The sequence below is a fragment of the Ranitomeya imitator genome, chromosome 6 (genome assembly GCF_032444005.1).
Source record: "Ranitomeya imitator isolate aRanImi1 chromosome 6, aRanImi1.pri, whole genome shotgun sequence".
Classification (NCBI taxonomy): domain Eukaryota; kingdom Metazoa; phylum Chordata; class Amphibia; order Anura; family Dendrobatidae; genus Ranitomeya; species Ranitomeya imitator.
The window spans coordinates 418,421,552-418,449,156 of NC_091287.1; the positions used below are offsets into that span (position 1 = coordinate 418,421,552).

The 27,605-nt window shown below is 43.6% G+C and overlaps 1 protein-coding gene across 1 annotated transcript in view; it reads left to right on the plus strand.

Moving 5' to 3' along the window:
- SPIDR (scaffold protein involved in DNA repair) overlaps positions 1-27,605 on the plus strand; it is an 801,106-nt gene that overhangs the window by 23,957 nt on the left and 749,544 nt on the right. Inside the window, exons 2-3 of the mRNA XM_069731306.1 lie at positions 19,593-19,748; positions 20,759-20,825. Of these exons, the coding sequence (XP_069587407.1) occupies positions 19,593-19,748; positions 20,759-20,825 (223 nt within the window). The remainder of the gene's footprint in view (positions 1-19,592; positions 19,749-20,758; positions 20,826-27,605) is intronic.

Sequence of the window (27,605 nt, forward strand, 5' to 3'; positions counted from 1 at the left end):
GGTGCGAACAATCAGCAAAGCGGAATTTCCATTACAATAAGACAGAATTAGACGATTATATAGTAGATGTTGTCCATAGACTTGAAGTACGGTATTTCTTTTTGTTATATGACATTTGCCCAAAAGATAGACTTTGAGTATTTATCAGGCACATAGTAAATACTATTCGATATGTCATCCTTACTTGTGTACATCCTGCTGGACAATTTTATAATGTTTATTAGGTAATCACAGTGATCATTAGTAAAATGCTTAAAGGGGTTGTCAGGTCTAAAATGAGAAGTCTGCAGTCACTCTGTGTGACTGCAGACTTGTGAATCCTCCCTGCGCATGCAGTGTTTCCTGCGAGGATTCGCCGTTGTCTGCCCCGGGGATGCGATATGCATATTCCTGGCCACTCAATAAAAGTGTAATGAGCGAGGTCGCGTCTACTAGACAGCCACGCCCGTTAGATGGGGTATGGCCCCTCTTTATACACTGGTACTAAGGGAGCAACATCAATTCTTCTAGTTACACTTGCACACAGTTTTTGAGGGGTGGCAGATGCTCTCCACACCGTGGAGAACCGACCACATATCTTTTGTGGTTAAAGTTTTCTGCAAATCTTTTTGCCCTTTCATATAATCCTAGACAGACTCAATGATGTTGAAATCAGGGGCATGGCCTAGCACGCTGTGAGCAGACGGCTTCCAGAGCGCCTCCTCTGAAATCCTACAGTTATCTGGATTAAAGAGAACCTGTCACCCCCCCCCCCAGGCGTTTTTAACTAAAAGAGCCACCTTGTGCAGCACTAATGCTGCATTCTGTCAAGGTGGCTCTTTTAGTTCGGGTCCCTGCAAACGCTGAAATAATCCCTTTTATAATGTGCCCCTCATACCTCAATTTGTCGGGGGGGGGCACTTTTTTTCCCCCCCTGACCCAAACGCCTCCCAGCCGTCACTCAGGGCCTTTGTGCGCCGGGCACTGCCTCCATTTCCTTCCTGAACGTCCCTGGCGCCTGCGCTGTAAGTTTTTTTTTTTTTTTTTTCGGGCATGCGCAGTTTGCACTGCCCTTCGAACTTACAGCGCAGGCGCCTGGGACGTTCAGGAAGGAAATGGAGGTGGTGCCCGGCGCATAAAATCCCTGAGTGATGGCTGGGAGGCGTTTGTGTCAGGGGAGCACGTCTTTTCCCCCCTGACACAAACGCCTCCCAGCCGTCTAGCGGGCATGGCTGTCTAGTAGATGCGGCCTCGCTAATTATACTTTTATTGAGTGGCCGTGCCACTCAATTCAGGTATGAGGGGCACATTATAAAAGCGATTATTTCAGCGTTTGCAGGGACCCGAACTAAAAGCGCCACCTTAACAGAATGCAGCATTAGTGCTGCACAAGGTGGGTCATTTACTTAAAACCGCCTGGGGGGTGACAGGTTCCCTTTAAAGTCCCTCCAGAGAGCCGGTAACGTTTTGTGCCAGTAATAGACGACTGCGGAGGCAGACCCCGACGTGCAATGCTGCAGAGAGCTGTGAATATGGTGAGGAGACGGCAGCAGGATGCGAGAGCAGGAGCGGCGAGCCGAGCTGATTATGGCGCCAAGGACAGAGGGAGCGGCAAAGGTGACGGCTGAAAGGTGAGAGAAGGAGACCGGGGGGAAAGGAGAAGACTCAGAAGATGATACGGTACATGAGGGGTTAATTGGAGAGGAAGAATGGCGAGAGTGGCGCAGGAAGCAATGGAGAAGCCTGTGGTAGGGGAGCCCATATTGAAAGACATATGACCTGGTCAGATTCTGTAAGACTGCATTAACAACCCTTACACAGAGGTTTGATGGGGTTAAGAAAGAAATGACCAGTATGAAGGCAGCCATGAAGATAGTTGATTCCAGGGTGGGAGCGGTAGAGGAAAGAGTGAGTGTGCTGGAGGTCCAGCTAAGATGCAGAAGTCTCACACTCATTGCTTGCAGAGATGTGCCACTCTGGCTGACAAAAATGATGCTTTGGAAAACCGCTCCAGGCGGAACAATGTGAGATTAGTGGGCATCCCTGAAAAGGCAGAAGGGACTGATCCTACAGGGTTATTGAGGAATGGCTCCATTCTAAGATTGGTACTGACAACCTGACTAAGCTGTTTGCGGTGGAGAGAGCGCACCGAGTTCCCGTGTGACCCCTCCCGCCAGGATCCCCCCTCGTACAGTACTTGCGAGGATCCTTAACTTCAGAGACAGAGACATTATATTGAGAAAAGCAAGAATGGCTAATGATATGTGCATTAATGGTCAAAAAAATTCCAATTACCCTGACTACTTGGCTGAGGTACTGATGCAGAGAATGCAATATGGAGCGGTAAAGAAAAGATTGAGAGACTTGGATTTTATTTATTCTACCTTGTACCTAGCAAAGCTCAGAGTAGTAGCCCTGGGAACAGTTCATTTTTTTCCCAACACTGGAAGAGGCCACTAAGTGGCTGGACTTAAATAACAAAAGGCTCAAGGCTGACAATGACAGAGGGAAGTGAGCAGAGAGGAATGCGGAGTTGTTTCCTGAGAGGGAGAAAGTGAAGACGGTGTTACTTTATGGAGACTTTTGGTTCCTGTATATTAGTTGATATGGACCATGGAGGGACTAATTGTAATCGAAATAATGATAATATGTACCGTATATGCGGAGGAGATGTGGAGGTGCTATAGACATAGCAGTTGAGAATATTATTATTTATTTATATAGCACCATTAATTCCATGGTGCTGTACATGAGAAAGGGGCAGCTAGATGTAAGATCACCCACTCTCTGGTAAGAGAGGAGAAATACAAAGAGAGAATTGTTATGGTTTATTGGGTTATTGAATATTGGGAAGGGAGGTGGGAGGGGAGGGATGGGGTTAATTGTTTAGAGATGGGTTTTGTTAAATACACGAAACATTATAGTACTTTAAAGCTATGTGCCCACGTTGCAGAAATTCTGTGGAAATGTCCGCAGTATTTCCGCAACTACCTGCCGCTGGTAAAACGCATGCGTAATTCGCATGCGTTTTCCCGCAAAATACAAGTGTTTTGCAAGTGTTTTTAGCTTGCAGCATGCTTGCGTTTTTCAAGCGATTTGAAACATCGCTTGGAAAAATGATTGACAGGTTGGTCACACTTGTCAAGCATAGTGCTTGACAAGTGTGACCAACTTTTTACTATTGATGCTGCCTATGCAGCATTAATAGTAAAAGATAGAATGTTAGAAATAATAATAATAATAATAAAATATTGTTATTTTCACCTTCCAATGGCCCCCGATCTCCTCAGCGGATCTCTTGGTACGATCCGTTCCCAGGGATGCATTGCGCAAAGGACCTGGGATGACGTCGCAAAGGTCATATGCGCAACGCATCCCTGGGAACGGAAGCTGCCATGTGCATCGCTGAGAGGTGGGAGGACTCCGGGGCCATCAGGAGGTAAGTATATTCATATTTTTTATTTTAATTCTTTTTTTTTTTTTTACAGAAATATGGTTCCCAAGGGCCTAGAGGAGAGTCTCCTCTCCTCCCGACCTGGTGCCAGCCGCATATGAAGCGCTCACTTTACGCATGGTGGGCATAGCCACATGCATAAAGTGAGTGTTCAATGCAATCTTATGGCTGTGGAATCGCCGCGATTCCGCAGAAATAATGAACATGCTGCGGATTTTATCGCTATGCGATTCCGCAGCGGGAAAATCCGCATTATGGGGACAGCAATTGCGGAATCCCATAGGATTGCATGGGAATGCAGTTTTTAAGCGTTTTTATGTGTTTCCGCTGCAGCAAAAAACACGGCAGAAACTCATAAACGTAACGTGGGCACACAGCCTAAGAGGTCGGGAACTTGCACATATAGGATCATATGATGGGAGCAGGGACGGCTCCAGGTTTTTGAGGGCCCCGGGCGAAAGAGTCTGTGGGCTCCCTCTTTAACCCCTTAGTGACAGAGCCAATTTGGTACTTAATGACCGAGCCAATTTTTGCAATTCTGACCACTGTCACTTTATGAGGTTATAACTCTGGAACGCTTCAACGGATCCCGCTGATTCTGAGATTGTTTTTTCGTGACATATTGTACTTCATGTTAGTGGTAACATTTCTTCGATATTACTTGCGATTATTTATGAAAAAAACGGAAATATGGCGAAAATTTTTAAAATTTTGCAATTTTCAAACTTTGTATTTTTATGCCCTTAAATCAGAGAGATATGTCACGAAAAATAGTTAATAAATAACATTTCCCACATGTCTACTTTACATCAGCACAATTTTGGAAACAAAATTTTTTTTTGTTAGGGAGTTATAAGGGTTAAAAGTTGACCAGCAATTTCTCATTTTTACAACACCATTTTTTTTTAGGGACCACATCACATTTGAAGTCATTTTGAGGGGTCTATATGATAGAAAATAATGAAGTGTGACACCATTCTAAAAACTACACCCCTCAAGGTTCTCAAAACCACATTCAAGAAGTTTATTAACCCTTTACGTGCTTCACAGGAACTGAAACAATGTGGAAGGAAAAAATGAACATTTAACTTTTTTTTGCAAACATCTTAATTCAGAACCATTTTTTTTATTTTCACAAGTGTAAAAACAGAAATGTAACCATAAATTTTGTTATGCAATTTCTCCTGAATACGCCAATACCCCATATGTGGGGGTAAACCACTGTTAGGGCGCACCGCAGAACTTAGAAGTGAAGGAGCGCCGTTTGACTTTTTCAATGCAGAATTGGCTGGAATTGAGATCGGACGCCATGTCACGTTTAGAGAGCCCCTGATGTGCCTAAACAGTGGAAACCCCCCACAAGTGACACCATTTTGGAAACTAGACCCCTTAAGGAACTTATCTAGATGTGTGGCGAGCACTTTGAACCCCCAAGTGCTTCACAGAAGTTTATAACGTAGAGCCGTGAAAATAAAAAAATCGCTTTTGTTTACACAAAAATGATCTTTTTGCCCACAAATTCTTATTTTCACAAGGGTAACAGGAGAAATTAGACCACAAAAGTTGTTGTGCGATTTCTCCTGAATACGTCGATACCCCATATGTGGGGGTAAACCACTGTTTGGGCGCACCGCAGAGCTTGGAAGAGAAGGAGTGCCGTTTTACTTTTTCAATGTAGAATTGGCTGGAATTGAGATCGGACGCCATGTCGCGTTTGGAGAGCCCCTGATGTGCCTAAACAGTAGAAATCCCCCACAAGTGACCCCATTTTGGAAACTAGACCCCCCATGGAACTTATCTAGATGTGTGATGAGAACCTTGAATGCCCAAGTGCTTCACAGAAGTTTATAATGCAGAGCCGTGAAAATAAAAAATATTTTTTTTTTCCACAAAAAAGATATTGTAGCCCCCAAGTTTTTATTTTTACAAGGGTAACAAGAGAAATTGGACCCCAAAAGTTGTTGTCCAATTTGTCTTGAGTATGCTGGTACCCCATATGTGGGGGTAAACCACTGTTTGGGCGCACGGCAGAGCTCGGAAGGAAGGAGCGCCGTTTTGGAATGCAGACTTTGATAGAATGGTCTGCGGGTATTATGTTGCATTTGCAGAGCCCCTGATGTACCTAACCAGTAGAAACCCTCCACAAGTGACCCCATTTTGGAAACTAGACCCCCCAAGGAACTTATCTAGATGTGTGGTGAGAACTTTGAATGCCCAAGTGCTTCACAGAAGTTTAGAATGCAGAGTCGTGAAAATAAAAAATATTTTTTTTTTCACAAAAAAGATTTTGTAGCCCCCAAGTTTTTATTTTCACAAGGGTAACAGGAGAAATTGGACTGCAATAGTTGTTGTCCAATTTATCCCGAGTACGCTGATGTGCCATATGTGGGGGTAAACCACTGTTTGGGCGCACGGCAGAGCTCGGAAGGGAAGGAGCGCCTTTTTGGAATGCAGACTTTGATAGAATGGTCTGTGGGCATTATGTTGCGATTGCAGAGCCCCTGATATACCTAAACTGTAGTAACCCCCCACAAGTGACCCCATTTTGGAAACTAGACCCCCCAAGGAACTTATCTAGATGTGTGGTGAGAACTTTGAATGCCCAAGTGCTTCACAGAAGTTTAGAATGCAGAGTCGTGAAAATAAAAAATATTTTTTTTTTTCACAAAAAAGATTTTGTAGCCCCCAAGTTTTTATTTTCACAAGGGTAACAAGAGAAATTGGACCCCAGAAGTTGTTGTCCAATTTATCCCGAGTACGCTGATGCCCCATATGTGGGGGTAACCCACTGTTTAGGCGCACGGCAGAGCTCAGAAGGGAGGGAGCACCATTTGACTTTTTGAGCGCAAAATTGGCTGTCGTGTTTGGAGACCCCCTGATGTACCTAAACAGTGGAAACCCCCCAATTCTAGCTCCAACCCCTAACCCTAATCCCAACCTGATCCATAATCCTAATCACTAACCCTAACCATAATCACAACCCTTACCCCAAAACAACCCTAATGTCAACCCTAACCATAACCCTAATCAAAACCCTAAATCCACACACCCCTAATCCTAATCTCAACCCTAACCCTAATCCCAATACACCCCTAATCACAACCCTAACCTTAACCCTAATCCCAAACCTAACCCTAATCCCAAGCGTAACCCTAATGCCAACCCTAACCCTAATACCAACCCTAATCCAAACCCTAAACCTAATCCCAGCTCTAACCCTAACTTTAGCCCCAACCCTAGCCCTAACTTTAGCCCCAACCCTAACCCTAGCCCTAAGGCTACTTTCACACTTGCGTTGTTTGGCATTCCGTCGCAATCCGTCGTTTTGGACAAGAAACGGATCCTGCAAATGTGCCCGCAGGATGCGTTTTTTGCCCATAGTATTGCCGACGGATCGTGACGGATGGCCACACGTCGCGTCCGTCGTGCACTGGATCAGTTGTGTTTTGGCGGAGCGTCGGCACAAAAAAAGTTCAATGAAACGTTTTTTTGTACGTCGCATCCGCCATTTCTGACCGCGCATGCGTGGCCGTAACTCCGCCCCCTCCTCCCCAGGACATAGATTGGGCAGCGGATGCGTTGAAAAACTACAGCTGCTGCCCACGTTGTGCACAATTTTCACAACGTGCGTCGGTATGTCGGGCCGACGCATTGCGACGGCCCCGTACCGACGTAAGTGTGAAAGAAGCCTAACCCTAAATTTAGCCCCAACCCTAACCTTAAATTTAGCCCCAACCCTAACCCTAAATTTAGCCCCAACCCTACCCCTATCCCTAACCCTACCCCTACCCCTAACCTAACCCTACCCCTAACCTAACCCTAGCCGTAACCCTACCCCTAACCTAACCCTAGCCCTAACCCTACCCCTACCCTAACCCTACCCCTAACCCTACCCCTAACCCTACCCCTAACCTAACCCTACCCCTAACCCTACCCCTACCCCTAACCCTACCCCTAACCCTACCCCTAACCTAACCCTAACCCTACCCCTAACCCTACCCCTAACCCTACCCCTAACCTAACCCTACCCCTAACCCTAACCCTACCCCTAACCCTAACCCTAACCCTACCCCTACCCCTAACCCTACCCCTAACCCTACCCCTAACCCTAATTTTAGCCCTAACTGCTGTTCTCCTGCCGGCCGGCAGATGGAGACAGATGGCGGGCGCACTGGGCATGCGTCCGCCATGTTCTTCTGCCGGCGGCCAGGAGGAGCAGCAAGAGGATCCAGGGACCTAGGTGAGTATGCTAGGGTCCCCGAATCCCCCTATTTCTCTGTCCTCTGATGTGCGATCACATCAGAGGACAGAGAATTACACTTTACTTTTTTTTTTTTTTTTTTTGCGGTCGCCGGTAAACAGTTAATTACCGGCGATCGCAAAACAGGGGTCGCTAAAACCGACCCCCGATCATGCTCTTTGGGGTCTCGGCTACCCCAGGCAGCCGAGACCCCAAAGATTCTCCCGGTGCCGGCCGGCGGGCGCACTGCGCATGCGCCCGCCATTTTGAAGATGGCGGCGCCCACCGGGAGACACGAGGAGCATCGGGGGAGCTAGGTGAGTATTGGGGGGCCACCTGGGACCCCTTTTCTCTGTCCTCCGATGTGCGATCACATCGGAGGACAGAGAAATTAAAAAGAGATCACTTTTTTTTTTTTTTTTTGCGATCGCCGGTAAACGGTTAATTACCGGCGATCGCAAATGCGGGGAGGGTTAAAAACCCCCCGAATCATGTTCTCTGGGGTCTCAGCTACCCTCGGCAGCCGAGACCCCGGAGAAAATCGGCCTGTGGGGGGCGCTATACACTTTTTCCACAGCGCCGTTAATTAACGGCGCTGTGGTTTAAGTACCCTTAGCGGCCGCCGTTAAAAGGCGTATCGGCGGTCGCTAAGGGGTTAACACATACCACGATTCATGATGCACAGATACAGCAGAGAAATATACCACAGCCAAGTAGCATATAACACACCCCACGTAGCATATAACACACCCCACGAAGCATATAGCACAGGCCACGTAGTATATAGCACAGCCCACGTATATAGCACAGCCCATGCAGTGTATAACACAGCCCATGTAATATATAGCACAGGCCACGCAGTATATAACACAGCCACGCAGTATATAACAGCCACGTAGTATATAGCACAGCCCACGCGGTATATAGCACAGCCTGCGCAGTATATAGCACAGCCCACGCAGTATATAGCACAGCCCATGCAGTATATAACACAGCCACCCACGTAGTATATAACACAGCCACCCACGTAGTATATATAACAGCCCACGTAGTATATAGCACAGGTCCGTGACGTAGTATAGAACACAGCCCACGTAGTATATAACTCAGCCAGCCATTTAGTATATACAGTAGTCTAGGACTACAAGTCCCAGCATCGCTAACATACCATATTGTAGCACAAGTCCCAGACAGAGACTGTACTGTCTGTCTTGCAAGTTGCACAGAGCAGAGACCAGGCATGATCCACTCCCGTTGCCGCCTGTACAGTTGTACCTTGTCCTCGGAGTCGGCTCCCAGGCTCAGCAGGCTGCATCCCCCTGCTCCTGCAATGCTTGGGATCAGGAACTTGGAAGGAAGACTCACTCTTCACTCACTGCTTCACTTTCATGGACGGTCATGCCGTTACTTGCTTCAGTTGTGGACACAGGGACAGGGTGCACCATCTGTGCACCTGACTGCTGCTCCTGCTTGTCTTTCTGCTTGGAGCTGCCGCTGGACCTGGACGGGATGACTGGAAGATCTTCTCTGAGCTCTTAGGATGACGAGCTCCCACCCGACCGGAAGTGACAGGACAGACGACCTCCAGCCCGGTGATGGCGGTGAGTATTGCAGCTGCACAGCGCAAGCGAAACTCAGTTCCAGGCCCAGCCCGGAAGTGACTCTTCGTATCCATGGTGATGGTCCCGGAGGTGAGTATTCCTGCAGCTGCGGAGCGCCAGCGAAACTCCCAGAGAGCTCTGTGCCACCTGCTGCTGGGGCGGGGATGATGGATGTCCTCCGCCTCCGAGTCCTGGCTGGGAGACGAGTTCACTGTCACTGTGTCACACAGCACAGCAGGGATGTAGTCCGGCTGCGGGGTCCCCAGGAGCGCATAAGTGTGTCTGTGTGTGTACAGTACTTGTACCGTTACTACCGTAAATGGGGCCCCCCGTCTTGCCAGGGCCCCGGCACTTGCCTGGGTTCGCCGGGTGCTGAAGCCAGCCCTGGATGGGAGATAGAACTAAAATCCTTAGTTGGAATGTATGAGGATTGTTAGAGGGAACGCAGAGAACGGCGATCATGGAATATGTTAGGAAGAAGGGACCAGATGTACTCTGCCTTCAGGAAACACATCTACTTGGGGAGAAGTTGGAGGTGTTGAAGAGAAGATGGATTGGGAAGGCATATCATTCCTCATATTCTTCATATGCTAGGGGGGTTTCTTTATTGATAGGAGCATCTATGCCTTTCCAAGAAATTGAAAACCATATTGATATTGAAGGCCAGTATATTTTTTGTAATTTGTTAAATTTATGGACAATTAATGTGTTTAGTAGCCATGTACATAACACCTCCGTACTCCGAGAAAAAGATTCACGAGGCACTAGAACTATTTAAGCTGGGCACGGGATTACCGTTTTTGGTGATCTCCATAACATTATAGATGAGGGGTGGGATAGACATACAAGGGGAATAGGTAATGGTATCAAGAAATTGACATCATTTGGAAATTATATAAAGAGCTTGGGATGGTGGACCTGTGGAGAGTGAGAAATAAGAATGAAGTGTGTTACTCTTGCTATTCTATGACTCATGGGTCTCGCTCACGGATAGATATGCGTTGGGTCATGATTTAATGACACAAATGGTCTGCGGAGTGGAATACCTCCTGAGAGTGATTTCAGATCACAAGCCCATAGAGCTGTTAATTAAACGGATGGGGAGGATTGGGTGGGGAGATGGATGGAAGTTGCACCCGTTATGGCTTGGAATATATTAATATGATTGTCATCAAAAAAGAACTGAGAGCGTACTGGCAGTTTAATGAGGGGAGTGCTGATAACCGGGTGGTGTGGGATGCTATGAAGGCGGTTCTGAGGGGCCTCTTGTTTTGGGAGATCTCTAGTTGTAAGTCTAAAACTAGGTTAGAGGACCAGGAGGCCATTGAGACTCTGGAGAGGGCAGAAATGGATATGATAGTGAACCTGTCAGTGGAAAATCAGAGTAGGCTTGGGGAGCCCAGGAAGAGGTTAATAAAGTATATATAAAGAAAGCAGAGAGAAGAGCCTTCCAGAAAACACAATTTTATGATGAAGGTGAAGGAGTGGGACATCTGTTGTCAGTAGTGGCGGCGTAGAGGGAATCGTCTTATGTATGTAAATTAAAGATTGATAAAGGAACTGAGGTAGGGGATTCTGAGAATATTTTGGGGGAGTTTAGACGGTTCTATAAACCGTTGTATTCCTCTGGGTCAGGGGTTTAATCCAGGGACATAGAAGGGTTTCTTCAGGTGGCGGGACTCCCTAGTATTAGAGAGTGACAGGAGGAGGTTGGAGGAGCCCATAACACAAGAAGAGCTTGGAATAGCTATTATGTCTATGGCAAATATTAAGGCACCAGAGGCAGACGGTCTCTCGGGTGAGATTTATAAACAAGTGGTAGAGATAGTAGCACCTAAATTGAAAGTAGTCTTTGAAGAGATGTTTCGGGATGGTGGATTACCGGTGTCCATGAGAGAGGTGGTGGTAGTCATCCCTAAAGAGGGTAGAGATCAGGGGTTGGCAGAATCCTATAGGCCTATTTAGTTGCTGACGGCGGATGTTAAGATTCTGGCTTGCCGTCTGGCTGGTGTGGTTCAGGATCTTGTCCACCCTGACCAGTCTGGGTTTATGCCGAATAAGTCTACAGCGATAAATTTGCGTAGACTCTTTGTGAACTTGCAGCTGCCGTCGGACAACAGGGGTCGTAGAATTGTGGTGTCGTTGGACGCGCGTAAAGCGTTTGATAGTGTTGAATAGCAAAATCTTTGGCAGGTGCTGGGATGTTTTGGATTTGGACTGGCTTTTATCTCGTGGATACGGCTGCTGTATATATCTCCAACCGCTAGGGTTAGTGTTAATGGGCAAACGTCTAGAAGTTTTACTCTTTGGGGGACTAGACGGGTGTCTGCTGTCTCCGCTGCTTTTTGTGTTGGCAGTGGAACCCCTGGCACAGACAATTAGGAAAGCCGCCTCAGGGGGTTTAGATATGGACTAATAGAAGAAAAAATATCCCTGTATGCGGATGATGTGTTTGCGCTGATACATAAAGTTTGGGAGACCGTTAAAAAGACTAGGGGACTAGAGAATTTAACAAATTTATCCCCGATAGGGCAAATTGAAACATTGCTGGAGTTTAATAAAATGGCGGAATTTAAAAATTGGAAGAGACTGGCAATACAATACATGGTTAAGATACAGGACATGCAAGGACTAGTGTCTTTTGAAAAGTTACAGGAGGGCTATTGGCTACCGGAGGTGTGTAGGTTTCAGTATGGACCGCTTAGACATGCATATGTATCACACAGTAAGATGGTTAATATGGAGATCCATAAAGATTTACTGGTGGATGAATGTTTGCGCTGAGGGGTGAACAAAAGGGTTGATGTCAGATATTTATAAAGATTTAATGTATACCTTATTAAATAATTATCCAATTAAAGCAAAAGGAAAACGGGAGGAGGAGTTGGTAAGGATTCAAGAGGACTAATGGGAGGTGATCATGGAATATAGACCCCCAATTGTCGTTGAGTGAACCGGGCAGACTCTCGCAGATATATGTACTTCATAGAGTATATAGGACTCCGGAATGGTTGTACAAAGCTGGTCTGAGTCAGTCTTCTGAGTGTCCTCGATGCCATGCTGAAGGGGCAGGGATCCTCCATATGTTATGGCAGTGTCCAGAGCTGAACCCATATTGGACAACAGTGGTTAATGCCATTGAGAGAGCGTATAGCTGTAGGATTGAGAAGGATCCTATGGTGTGTATTCTGGGATACATGGAGGAGATTCGGGTACATAATAAATACAAGGTGGCAATAGCTAGATTACTATATATTGCGCCAAAATTAATCACCAGATACTGGATAAATGAAGACCCGCCGACGTTGAGAGAATTTCTTAGACAATCTGATTCTATTGTGAATATAGAGAAAAGTATTTATGTTAAAAGAAAAGGGGAAAAGCATTTGTGACATTGTGGACACCATGGGTGGAGAGAATATGATCCCGAATGAAGGCTGTATTATTCATCTTTTGCTGTTCATATATGTAATGGGAGGGGAGGGAAGTTAATTTTGAAATTTTGAGACTCTGTTAAATTTGGCAGTATTGAGATTGTCTGTTGAATTAAATTTTGTCATTAAAAATGTATCTGATTTAGAAAGGAAAAAAAAAAGATGTTGAAATCAGAGCTCTGTGGAGCCATGTTATCTCTTCCAGGACTCCTTGTACTTCTGTATGCTGAAGATAGTCGTTATTGACATTGGCTGTATGTTTGGGGTTGTTGTCCTGCTACAGAATACATTTGGAGCCAATCAGACAGCTCCCTGATGGCATTGTATGATGGATAAGAATTACGGCTTCTGGAAATATGTGATGAATGAAGCAGGGCTCTACAGCCCAGTAAATTGTTAGTGGTCGCTATAAAGTACTGCGCTCTACCTGCCTTGCACTTGAAATTGCTTAGTTCCTCCCTGTACATCGCTTACCTCTGGGGCTGCAGGAGCAGATATCAACTGATCGGTGGAGGTGGTGTCGGGTGTCATAGCCCCACTAATTTCATTTTGATGACACTTGGTATGGGAGCAGGAATTATTGGTCTTACATTATTTGTTTATTCTGCTAGATCAGGGGTGTGGAATTTTTTTTCTGCCAATGGCCATTTGGATATTTATACCATCCTTTCGTAGGCCGTACAAACTCTGCCCACAAAGTGCATCATGACTGTGGCACTGGTTTCAGGACGTAATCTTTCATTGCATGCCCTTCAGTGCTCAGTAGTGAACACTGCGTGTGTGTGCCAACAGAGCAAGAAGAAATGAATGAGCTGGTTGTAATCGGGGTATGTGCACATGCTGCGGAATGGTGTGTGGATTTTTCCGCACTGATTTTGGTAAATCCACAGGAAAACTGCACTGCGGATTTACTGCGGAATTACTGCGTTTTTTTCTGTGGTTTTTGTCCGGATTCCACCTGCAGTTTTACACCTGCGGATTCGTATTGAGGAGCAGGTGTAAATCGCTGCGGAATCTGCACAAAGAATTGACATGCTGCGGAAAATAAACCGTAGGTAAAGCGCATTTTTTTTTCTGCTGCATGTGCACTGCGGATTTTGTTTTCTATAGGTTTGCATGGTACTGTATGTAGAAAAGCCGTGGAGACACCATCACGTGTTTCTCAACGCAAGCAATAAATAGCCAGGTCTTTCACCGGGAAGGAACAACCACAGGAAGGGCAGCATCCAAAAAGGAAAACCACCTATGCCAAAACATGGTATGCATCCACAGACAGCTGTTTCGGGGTATTTGCCCCTCATCAGTGTGGAGTAGGAAACTGGCTATTAGGAGCAGTGCCTAGTAAAAGGACTATAAACATAAGGATAAATGACCTCGGGGAGATCAAAACATCCAACACCGCGGAGAAACCATCACGTGTTTCTCAGCGCAGTGATCCATAACACTGCCCCCATCCCTTATGGGAAATATGCAAATGCACTAGGCACTGCTCCTAATAGCCAGTTTCCTACTCCACACTGATGAGGGGCAAATACCCCGAAACAGCTGTCTGTGGATGGATACCATGTTTTGGCATAGGTAGTTTTCCTTTTTGGATGCTGCCCTTCCCGTGGTTGTTCCTTCCCGGTGAAAGACCTGGCTATTTATTGCTTGCGTTGAGAAACACGTGATGGTGTCTCCGCGGCTTTTCTACATCCATTTGCATATTTCCCATAAGGGATGGGGGCAGTGTTCTGGATCACTGCGTTGAGAAACACGTGATGGTGTCTCCGCGGTGTTAAATGTTTTGATCTCCCCGAGGTCATTCATCCTTATGTTTATAGTCCTTTTACTAGGCACTGCTCCTAATAGCCAGTTTTCCTACTCCACACTGATGAGGGGCAAATACCCCGAAACAGCTGTCTGTGGATGGATACCATGTTTTGGCATAGGTGGTTTTCCTTTTTGGATGCTGCCCTTCCCGTGGTTGTTCCTTCCCGGTGAAAGACCTGGCTATTCATTGCTTGCGTTGAGAAACACGTGATGGTGTCTCTGCGGCTTTTCTACATGCATTTGCATATTTCCCATAAGGGATGGGGGGCAGTGTTCTGGATCACTGCGTTAAGAAAGACGTGATGGTGTCTCCACAGTGTTGGATGTTTTGATCTCCCCGAGGTCATTCATCCTTATGTTTATATAAATGGTACTGTAAACTCATAGAAAACTCTTGCAGATCCGCAGCGTCAAATCCGCAACGTGTGCACATAGCCTTAAAATACAGCTCCTTGCCCAAGAATGCGGTCCCTGAGAATCTGCTCTGGGCTTGATAAAAGGTCAAGGGCTGTAAATGGCCCTGGGGCCTGAGGTTCCCCACCTCTGTGCTAGATCCATCTGTACATTTCACATGGTGGTTTGGCACTTGCACTTTATTTTTGCTCAATGCTATACAGTGCCTACAAGTAGTATTCAACCCCCTGCAGATTTAGCAGGTTTAATAAGATGCAAATAAGTTAGAGCCTTCAAACTTCAAACAAGAGCAGGATTTATTAACAGATGCATAAATCTTACAAACCAAAAAGTTTTGTTGCTCAGTTAAATTTTTATAACTTTTAAACATAAAAGTGTGGATCAATTATTATTCAACCCCTAGGTTTAATATTTTGTGGAATAACCTTTGTTTGCAATTACAGCTAATAATCGTCTTTTATAAGACCTGATCAGGCCGGCACAGGTCTCTGGAGTTATCTTGGCCCACTCCTCCATGCAGATCTTCTCCAAGTTATCTAGGTTCTTTGGGTGTCACATGTGGACTTTAATCTTGAGCTCCTTCCACAAGTTTTCAATTGGGTTAAGGTCAGGAGACTGACTAGGCCACTGCAACACCTTGATTTTTTGCCTCTTGAACCAGGCCTTGGTTTTCTTGGCTGTGTGCTTTGGGTCGTTGTCTTGTTGGAAGATGAAATGACGACCCATCTTAAGATCCTTGATGGAGGAGCAGAGGTTCTTGGCCAAAATCTCCAGGTAGGCCGTGCTATCCATCTTCCCATGGATGCGGACCAGATGGCCAGGCCCCTTGGCTGAGAAACAGCCCCACAGCATGATGCTGCCACCACCATGCTTGACTGTAGGGATGGTATTCTTGGGGTCGTATGCAGTGCCATCCAGTCTCCAAACGTCACGTGTGTGGTTGGCACCAAAGATCTCGATCTTGGTCTCATCAGACCAGAGAACCTTGAACCAGTCAGTCTCAGAGTCCTCCAAGTGATCATGAGCAAACTGTAGACGAGCCTTGACATGACGCTTTGAAAGTAAAGGTACCTTACGGGCTCGTCTGGAACGGAGACCATTGCGGTGGTGTACGTTACTTATGGTATTGACTGAAACCAATGTCCCTACTGCCATGAGATCTTCCCAGAGCTCCTTCCTTGTTGTCCTTGGGTTAGCCTTGACTCCTCGGACAAGCCTGGCCTCGGCACGGGAGGAAACTTTCAAAGGCTGTCCAGGCCGTGGAAGGCTAACAGTAGTTCCATAAGCCTTCCACTTCCGGATGATGCTCCCAACAGTGGAGACAGGTAGGCCCAACTCCTTGGAAAGGGTTTTGTACCCCATGCCAGCCTTGTGACCCTCCACGATCTTGTCTCTGATGGCCTTGGAATGCTCCTTTGTCTTTCCCATGTTGACCATGTATGAGTGCTGTTCACAAGTTTGGGGAGGGTCTTAAATACCGTAGTCAGAAAAGGCTGGAAAAAGAGATAATTAATCCAAACATGTGAAGCTCATTGTTCTTTGTGCCTGAACTACTTCTTAATACTTTAGGGGAACCAAACAGAATTCTGGTGGGTTGAGGGGTTGAATAATAAATGACCCTCTGAAAAGACTTTTGACAATTTAAAAAAAAAATAAACAAAGAAATAACATTCTTTTTTTGCTGCAGTGCATTTCACACTTCCAGGCTGATCTACAGTCCAAATGTCACAATGCCAAGTTATTTCCAAATGTGTAAACCTGCTAAATCTGCATGGGGTTGAATACTACTTGTAGGCACTGTATATTTGTGTTTATAAGCATATATCTATATTTAAAAAATAATGTATGAAATAAGATATATATTCATAGATATGCAAATCTATATTATATTATCCTTGCACTTTTTTACTTGCTCTGGTTTTATTTCTTCATTGTTCTTTCACGATTATATTACATCTGATATTGATTGTGTTGTTTTTGGCAACTTTTTGCTCCTTGTCTTCCCTGAGGAGGTGGTGATGGTGAACTCAGTCGAGGGTTTCAAGAGGGGCCTAGATGTCTTCCTGGAGTGTAACAATATTGTATCTTACAGTTATTAGGTTCTTTGGAAGGACATAGATCTGGGAATTTATTCTGACAAGAATATAGGCTGAACTGGATGGACAAATGTCTTTTTTTCGGCCTTGCTAACTATGTTACTATATTGTCTATTTCCATTTGTTGTATGTTGTTTTAATCATTTTCTGCATTAAAGTTTCACACTGTTTTAAGTATATAATTCCACATGTGTTAATTCATAGTTTTGATGCCTTCAGTGTGAATGTACAATTTTCATAGTCATGAAAATACAGAAAAATCTTTAAATGAGGTGTGTCCACACTTTTGGTCTGTACTGTACATAATATAATTGCTTTAATTAATTATTTACTGCAGTTTTGTGTAGTGCTTATAACAAAAACACATTGAAAAGTAAAAGGTTTAGAATAAAAACTTGATTGAAATAATTGGTCATTGTCATGAGCTAATTTTCCATTTAACCCCTTCCCGACATTGGATGTACCAGTACATCCTATATTAAAGTGCGTTCCCGCAATTGGATGTACGTCCAGTACGTCCTGGCTGTGCCCACACAATTGCCGCCGGGAGCGATAGTGAGAACTGACGCAGCCAGCGTCTGTCTAACCCACTAAATGCCGCAATCAATAGTGATTGCAGCAATTAGAAGGCTAGGAGAGGGAGGGGGTCCCTCTCACACCCGATTGGCACCCTTGCAACTTGACTATAGGTGCTGGATGTAGTCATGACAACCTCCAGTCTTCCAGCTATGGTGGCCTGTTAGACCATACCGGGAGCATGGTCTAAAAGACATTTTGTCAGTGTAATGCATTGCATTATATTAGTGATCAGAGTAAGAAAAGTCTCATAGAAGGACTAAGTAAAAACATTTAAAAAAAAAAGTTAAAGAAAAATATTTTTAAAAAAATTAACAAAATTAATAAAAAAAAATTACTAATAAATTTGCAAAAAAAAAGTAGACATATTTGGTATCACTGCGTCTGGAATGACCCAACCTATAAAAAACTCAGTTAACTCCTTCAGTAAATACCATAAAAAATTAATAAATGCATTGGCAAAAAGATCCGATGCTTTTCCATTATACCACCAAACAAAAAGTGGAATAAAACACGATCAAAAAGTCACTTTTAAATAAAATGGTAAAATTGAAAACGTCATCTTGTGCCTCAAAAATCAAGGCCCTATACAGGTGCATCAGCGGAGACATAAAAAAAAAACTTTAGCTCCAGAATGTAGATCATTCTTCTTTCTAAAAAAATTGTTTTTAATTGGTAAAAACAGCAAAACATACAGAAAAACTCTCAGAAAATGGCAATGCAAAAACTATTTTTGTAAAAAAACACAACATTTTTTAGTGTGTGATAACAGCCAAATGTAAAACAGATGTGAATCTGGTATCACTGTAATCATACTGACCCGAATAACAAAGCTGCCTTATCACTTATACCGCACGAGGAACAGCGTAAAAAATAAATAAAATAAATTTTTTACCTTCTGTTGATTTGTTTATTTCGTCTCCTAAAAATCACAATAAGAATTGGTGCATATGTATCCTGTTCTTTACGCTGAGCGGTTACACCAGCGTTTCCATGTAAATCTCTGAAATACGTTATTTAGACAGAACCCCCGGCAGAAGATTCCCTATATTGTGGCAGATGAAGACACATTGGACGCCATGTGACCTGCGATCTGGCAGTGCCCATCTTTTTAGGCAAGCATAAAAGCTCGGTCGACAAGTTTTTTGCACATCTGAAAAGGACACTGCTAAAAAGAGGCCAGCCGCAGTCCAGAGTAACTCTGCTGCCTCATTATAGTGAATGGATGCCTCGGGGGTTTCATCTGAATCACATCATTCGAAGATTTAGATGAAAACCCTGATGTAAGTGCTCAGCGTAGAGCGCAGTATAAATGTGATCCCAAACATTATATAAAATGTTCCCAATAAAACTTCAACTCAATCCACAAAAAAAGCAAGTCCCCACTCGGGTACGTCATCTGTTAATATAGGAGGCTTCCATGTTGCTGGTAACACAAAGGTTCTGGAAAGGTGAAATGCTTTCCCCACAAACCTGGGCACTACAATGGCAGATTTCCAATATTCTCATCCACTGCTTCCTGTTTCTGGAGGACACCCATGAAATCAAAAACATCAATACACTTGTAGATAAATTCCCAAAGGGGTGTAATTTCCAAGATGGGATCATTTAGCACTCCGTCCCTCCCGAGTTTCACCATATGGCTAAGCAGTACTGTACAGCCACATATGGGGTATTAACACGTTCAGCTGAAATAGTGAATCAAATTTTGGTGCCTCTTTTGCTGATGCCCTCCCCCCCTGTGAAAATGAAAACTCTGTGAAATGTAAAATCTGGGGCTAAAACAACATTTTTGTGATAGCGTAATTATTATTGTTTCACCACAGAATGATATAAGGTTCTGTGACACATCTGTGGCCTGGTCAGGAAGGTGAAAGCAGGCTTCGGGGTGTAGGGGTAAAGGACTTATTTTCAGCATTTATGTTCCCAGTGTTAATCCAGTAATTAATGCAAATAACTAAAAAAAATGTAATGTTTGTCTTATAGGGGAAACGGACATCAGATAAGATTCATGCAGTTTTTCCTGATGAATTAGGTCATGATGGCAAAAAATCCTCAGCAAAGCCTAACTTGATGCCCCAGTCCCTTACTAAAGCATGGATGCGATGTGCTGAAGGATTTGATGGTTGTCAGGCTGAAAAGGTATGCTTTCCATTTTTTTATGCGATTACTACTGTAATGTCTCTGTGTTTCTTTCAAGATAAAACTATTTTTTTTGTTTTAATTGTGACTTATGAGCACCTAGAATTGTTATCTACAGGGGAATTACAATTGTTAGAACAAGGAAATATATCAAGATCAAAACATTATTCAGATTCTACACCACAGTAGCATTGATGTCTTCAGGGGGAGCACGGCAGCTGGTCCATCTCCTTACATTGGGAGCATGAGCTGCTGGGTCCTAGGATAACTAGTCGGCTCTGCTATGCAGCCATGAGGCTTTCTTTTCCACCTGAACGGGGGTTAGTATACTAGTCCCAGTTACCAAGAAAATCAGATAAAAACAAGACATACCGTATTTAAATGGTGAATTGCCCCTAAAGATCTATGGCCTTATTGGTGGCACAATATGTGAAATAAATTAAAAATAAATAAAAAGCAGGTAAAAAAAAATGTAAAAAAGCTAATGCCAATACAAATTGTTGTTACTAGCTCTGCCCCTGTGAAAGAAAAAAAAGAAAACAATGTTGGATATTTGTAAAATAATGTACAGAAATGGGAACAAATTATAAAACTTAGTTGTGAAAACAAACACTTATTTCCTTTTATTCTCACACCAATATCACTTGATATAATCAAAAATATAAAATTAGAGTATGAAAATAACAGAAAAATAAAGCCTCCATGTGACACGGAAAAAGACAACAATTATTTGAATATTTGAATAAGAAAATGTTTTACAGCTCTGTAAACCGCATGTTTGAATGAACCCAAAAATGTGACTGTTCAGGAACACAGAGTTAAATGGCTCGGTTCTGAACTGGTTAGTCATATTTCAATAAAGAACATATTTTTTACTTAGTGAGCTTTGCTTTTTTTGTATGTGTGTTTTTAGCTACTGTATGTATGTAGACATTAAATATATACCAGACTGTCAGTCGAATGGGAGCGTTGGGAAATTTTACATTTTCATGCTTTCTTTTGTTTGATAGTCACTCAGATCTGAAGGAAAAACGAAAAATGTTCAGCTCTTAGCCAACTCATTTGAATTTGATGAAGGTAATTGAAACTTAAACTACTTACTTTTTAAAAGGTTATTCTCACAATCGCATTATTTTTCCCAAAGCACAGTAAATGTATCCTTATTGTTAATGTACAGCAAAAAAAAATATCCCAATTTCTGATGATCCCCAGGAGCACCATCAAATGGAAACATCTGTATATGTGTGTATATATATATATATATATATATATATATATATATATATATATATATATATATATATATATATATATATATATATATATATTGTCTGTAACGGAAATCCCACGTCGCTGATTGGGACCAATCAGCGACGGGCACAGTCCGGCCGAGAATTAGTCTCTCCCTACTTCCGTCCAGTCAGTGCCCGGCGCCCCCTCCATACTCTTCTCCAGTCAGTACTCACACAGGTTTAATGGCAGCGTTAACGGACCACGTTATGCTGCGGTGTAACGCACTCCGTTAACGCTGCTATTAACCCTGTGTGACCAACTTTTTACTATTGATGCTGCCTATCAGCATCAATAGTAAAAAGATCTATTATTAAAAATAATAAAAAAAACCTGCTATTCTCACCTTCCGTCGTCCGCCGATGCACACGCGGCTGCCGCCAGCTTCCGTTCCCAGAGATGCATTGCGAAATTACTGCTGTATACTGCGTGGGCTGTGTTATATACTGCGTGGGCTGTGCTATAAATTACGTGGGCTGTGTTATATACTGCGTGGGCTGTGTTATATACTGCATGGGCTGTGTTATATATTACGTGGGCTGTGTTATATACTGCGTGGGCTGTGCTATACATTACGTGGGCTGTGTTATATACTACGTGGCTGTTATATACTGTGTGGCAGCTATATACTACGTGGCTCCTATATACTACATGGCCTGTGTTATTTACTATGTGGCTGCTATATACATACATACATATTCTAGAATACCCGATGCATTAGAATCGGGCCACCATCTAGTCATACTATAACAACCTGCCAAAAGAGGGCCGCCCACCAGAATTCTCAGCCTGGACATTTCATAACTTTCCCAAATTCTTATGAAAAAATTTACAGCAAAACCTGCATTACACTACTATACCCAATTTATTATATATTTAGGAGTCTGCGTCGTTCCATTTTATTCCGACTCCACAGCACTGGTGGGAGACTCCCCAAATGTATGAAAGAAGGTGATGACGTTAGATGAAACCAAAATTGAACTTTTTGCACATATTATGTATGGCACCAAACCAACACAGCTCATCACCCCAAGAATATCATCACAGTAAAACATGGTTGTGGCACAATCATGCTGTGGGGATTTTTTTTTTTTGAGACACAGAAAATGGTCCAAGTTGAGGGGAATATGGATGGTGCAAAATACAAGGATATTCTTGAGCAAAACCTGTTTGTCTGTCTGTGATTTGAGAGTATGACGGAGGTTCACCTTCTAACAAGACAATGACCCAAAGCATAGTGCAAAAGCAACACTCGATTGGTTTGAGGGAAAACATGTAAATGTTTTGGAGTGGCCTAGTTAAAGCCCAGACCTTAATCCAATTGAGGTACTGTGGTCAGACCTGAAGATTGCTGTTCACTAGTGATAAGCGAATATACCGTACTCGTTACCCGAGATTTCTCGAGCACACTCTGGTGTCCTCCGAGTATTTTTTAGTGCTCGGATTCCCTAGCAACCAGGCAACCCCCACATGTACTTATGCTGGCTAACAGATGTAAATCATTCAGCTGCGGCAATGAAAACTAAATCTCCGAGCACTTACAAATACTCGAGGCACCCGAGCGTGCTCGGGAAATCTCGGGTAACGAGTATATTCGCTCATCACTACTGTTTACCAAAGGAAACCATCTAACTTGAAGGAGGTGTAGAAGTTTTGCTTTGAGGAATGGGCAAAAATCCCAGTGGCAAGATGTGGAAAGCTCATAGAGACTTGTCCAAAGCGACTTACAGCTGCAACTGCTACAAAAGGAGGCTCTGCAAAGTACTCAATAGAGATGCACACTGACGTTTTCAGTTATTTTGTCGTATTTGTTACTTGCTTCACAATTAAAAGAAAAACAAATGTTCACAGTTGTAGGCATGTTCTTTAGATGAACTGATGAAAACCTTAAAAAAAAAAAAAAAAAAAAAATTCCAGGTCGTGAGGTAGCAAAACACAAAAAATGTCAAGGGGTAAATACTATTGCAAGCCACTGTAGCTTGGTGGAGGCAGAGTGATGGAATGGGCATGCATGTCTTCCATTGGCACTGGATCACTAGTGTACAAGGGGCGATCCAAAAGTAATAATAATCGGTTATTTCTATTGCACACAGAAATTAAAATAAAATGTTTTCTTCTCTCTTAGGTACCCACTAGTCCAGGAAAAAAATCACTTAAATAGACCACGATTCCCGGGAGCTACATTCATTTGAATATGAACTGCCGAGGAGTGAACATCAAAATGGAAAAAAACGAGCTCAGAGCTGTCATCAAATACCTCTGCTTGAAAAAAATGACTACCAAAGACATACACAGCGACTTGGTGGAAACATTGGGGGACTCTTCTCCTCCATATTCCACAGTTGCACGCTGAGCCAAGGAATTTAAGCTGGGAAGAACATCGACGGAAGATGAACATCGTGAAGGACGCCCATCCACGTCCCTCTATGAAGAAAACGTGAAAAAAGCTGAAGAAGTTGTATTGGCAGATTGAAGAGTGACTATCAGTCATGTAGCTGAGGTCCCAGGGATCTCATATGGCAGTATTCAAAGAATCCTTGCAAAAGAATTGCATATGAGAAAGGTCTCCGCGCGTTGGGTGCCAAAAATGTTAACTGACGAGCAAAAGAAGAAACGAGTTGACATTTCAATAGCAAATCTCGAAAAGTTACAAGCAGACAAGGAAAATTTTTTGACACGTTTTTGACCATGAACGAGACCTGGAGCCACCACTGTGATCCCGAAACTAAATAACAATCGATGACATGGAAACGAGCCGACGAACCGACGCCGAAGAAATTCAAAGTGTCAAGCTCAGCAGGGAAGGTTATGGCGTCCGTTTTTTTGGACGATGAAGGAATTATTATGGTGGACTATTTGGAGAAGGGAGCCACTATTACGGGCTCCTGCTACGCAGAACAAATAAGATTGTGGGAGGCTATCAAGGAGAAAAGGCGCGGCAAACTTCGGGCTGGAGTGCTGTTTCACCAAAATAACGCGCCGGCTCACAAAGCTGCAGTTGCCATGGCTACCATTCAAGAAGCGGGCTTTGAACTGGTGGAACACCCCCCCTATTGGCCAGATCTAGCCCCCAGTGACTTCTTTCTCTTTCCTCGACTCAAGGAACACCTCCGGGGCAAGAAATTTGATGACAATAGCGACGTGATAACCGCTGTTGGGGATTTTTTTGAGGGTCAAGATCAATAATTTTTTTCTAAGGGAATTCTAAGTTTAGAAGAGATGGACTAAATGTATAGACTTGATAGGAGACTATATAAAAAAATTTTTTGACTATATTCATTGTGTTTAGTATTATCATTACTTTTGGATCGCCCCTCGTATATTGGTGATGTGACTGAAGACAGAAGCAGCTGGATGAATTCTGAAGTGTACAGGGCGATACTTTCAATCAAATGCAGCAAGGTTGATTGGACGACGCTTCACATTACAGATGGACAATGACCCAAAACATACTATGAAAGCAATCCAGGAGTTTTTTAAGGCAAAGAAGTAAAATATTCTGCAATGGCAGAGTCAATCAGCAGATCTCAACCTCATCGAGCAGCATTTCACATGTGCCAAAATGAAAGACCCACAAACAAGCAACAGCTCAAGTCGGCTGCGGTAAATAAAGGCCTGGTAAAGCATCACAATGGAGGAAACCCAGCAATGGGTGACATCCATGGCTTCCAGACTTCAGTCAGTCATTATCTGCAAAGGATTCACTACAAAGTTTTAAGAATGAACATTTTATTTATGGTAAATTTAATTTGTCCAATTACTTTTGAGCCTCTGAAATGAGGAGGCTTTCCAAACGTTTCACAGGATGTTTTTGCTCCGCTCCTTTATTTAAATCTAAAAAGTCTACACTTCAGTTGCCTCTCAGCTGTTTCATTTTAACTCCTTCATGACCCAGCCTATTTTGACCTTAATGACCTGGCCGTTTTTTTGCAATTCTGACGTGTCCCTTTATGAGGTAATAACTCAGGAACGCTTCAATGGATCCTAGCGGTTCTGAGATTTTTTTTCATGACATATTGGGCTTCATGTTAGTGGTAAATTTAGGTCAATAAATTCTGTGTTTATTTGTGATAAAAATGGAAATTTGGCGAAAATTTTGAAAATTTCGCAATTTTCACATTTTTAATTTTTTTTCTGTTAAACCAGAGAGTTATGTGACACAAAATAGTTAATAAATAACATTTCCCACATGTCTACTTTACATCAGCACAATTTTGGAAACAAATTTTTTTTTTGCTAGGAAGTTATAAGGGTTAAAATTTGACCAGCGATTTCTCATTTTTACAACGAAATTTACAAAACCATTTTTTTTAGGGACCACCTCACATTTGAAGTCAGTTTGAGGGGTCTATATGGCTGAAAATACTCAAAAGTGACACCATTCTAAAAACTGCACCCCTCAAGGTGCACAAAACCACATTCAAGAAGTTTATTAACCCTTCAGGTGCTTCACAGCAGCAGAAGCAACATGGAAGGAAAAAATGAACATTTAACTTTTTAGTCACAAAAATGATCTTTTAGCAACAATTTTTTTATTTTCCCAATGGTAAAAGGAGAAACTGAACCACGAAAGTTGTTGTCCAATTTGTCCTGAGTACGCTGATACCTCATATGTGGCAGGGCTTGGAAGTGAAGGAGCGCCATTTGACTTTTTGAATGAAAAATTGGCTGCACTCTTTAGCGGACACCATGTCACGTTTGGAGAGCCCCCGTGTGCCTAAAAATTGGAGCTCCCCCACAAGTGACCCCATTTTGGAAACTAGACGCCCCAAGGAACTTATCTAGATGCATAGTGAGCACTTTAAACCCCCAGGTGCTTCACAGAAGTTTATAACGCAGAACCATGAAAATAAAAAAAAAATTTTCTTTCCTCAAAAATGATTTTTTAGCCTGGAATTTCCTATTTTGCCAAGGGTAATAGGAGAAATTGGACTACAAATGTTGTTGTCCAATTTGTCCTGAGTACGCAGATACCCCATATGTGGGAGTAAACCACTGTTTGGGCGCACGGCAGGGATCGGAAGGGATGGCACGCCATTTGGCTTTTTAAATGGAATATTAGCTCCAATCATTAGCGGACACAATGTCGCGTTTGGAGAGCCCCTGTGTGCATAAACATTGGAGATCCCCCACAAGTGACCCCATTTTGGAAACTAGACCCCCAAAGGAACTAATCTAGATGTGTGGTGAGCACTTTGAACCCTCAAGTGCTTCACAGAAGTTTATAACGCAGAGTCATGAAAATAATTTTTTTTTTCTTTTTTCAAAAATGTTTTAACAAGCAATTTTTTATTTTCTCAAGGGTAACAGGAGAAATTGGACCCCAATAATTGTTGCGCAGTTTGTCCTGAGTATGCTGGGACCCCATATGTGGGGGTAAACCACTGTTTGGGCAAACGTCGGGGCTCGGAAGTAAAGTAGTGACGTTTTGAAATGCAAACTTTGATGGAATGGTCTGCGGGTGTCACATTGCGTTTGCAGAGCCCCTGGTGTGCCTAAACAGTTGAAACCCCCCACAAGTGACCCCATTTTGGAAACTAGACCCCGAAAGGAACTTATCTAGATATGTGGTGAGCACTTTGAACCCCCAAGTGCTTCACAGACGTTTACAACGCAGAGCCGTGAAAATAAAAAAAATCATTTTTCTTTCCTCAAAAATGATGTTTTAACAAGCAATTTTTTATTTTCTCAAGGGTAACCGGAGAAATTGGACCCCAATAATTGTTGCGCAGTTTGTCCTGAGTATGCTGGTACCCCATATGTGGGGGTAAACCACTGTTTGAGCACACGTCGGGGCTCGGAAGTGAGGGAGCACCATTTGACTTTTTGAATACAAGATTGTCTGGAATCAATGGTGGCGCCATGTTGCGTTTGGAGACCCCCTGATGTGCCTAAACAGTGGAAACCCCTCAATTCTACCTCCAACACTAACCCCAACACACCCCTAACCCTTATCCCAACTGTAGCCATAACCCTAATCGCAACCCTAACCACAACCCTAATTCCAACCCTAACCCTAAGGCTATGTGCCCACGTTGCGGATTCGAGTGAGATTTTTCAGCACCATTTTTGAAAAATCCGCGGGTAAAAGGCACTGCCTTTTACCTGCGGATTTACCGCGGATTGCCATTGTTTTTTGTGCGGATTTCACCTGCGGATTCCTATTGAGGAACAGGTGTAAAACGCTGCGGAATCCGCACAAAGAATTGACATGCTGCGGAAAATACAACGCAGCGTTTCCGCGTGGTATTTTCCTCACCATGGGCACAGCGGATTTGGTTTTCCATACGTTTACATGGTACTGTAAACCTGATGGAACACTGCGCATGCGCCTGCCATTTTGGAAGATAGCGGCGCCCAGGAAAGAAAACGGACGGACCCCGGGAGGCTCGGTAAGTATGATGGCGTGATGGGGGGGGGGGATCGGAGCATGTGGGGGTGGATCGAACTACGGGGGGTGGATTGGAACACTGAGGGGCTGGATCAGAGTGCAGGGGGGTTGGATTGGAGCACTGGGGGAGCGGAGCACAGGACGGAGGGGAGCGGACCACAGATCGGAGGGCTGGT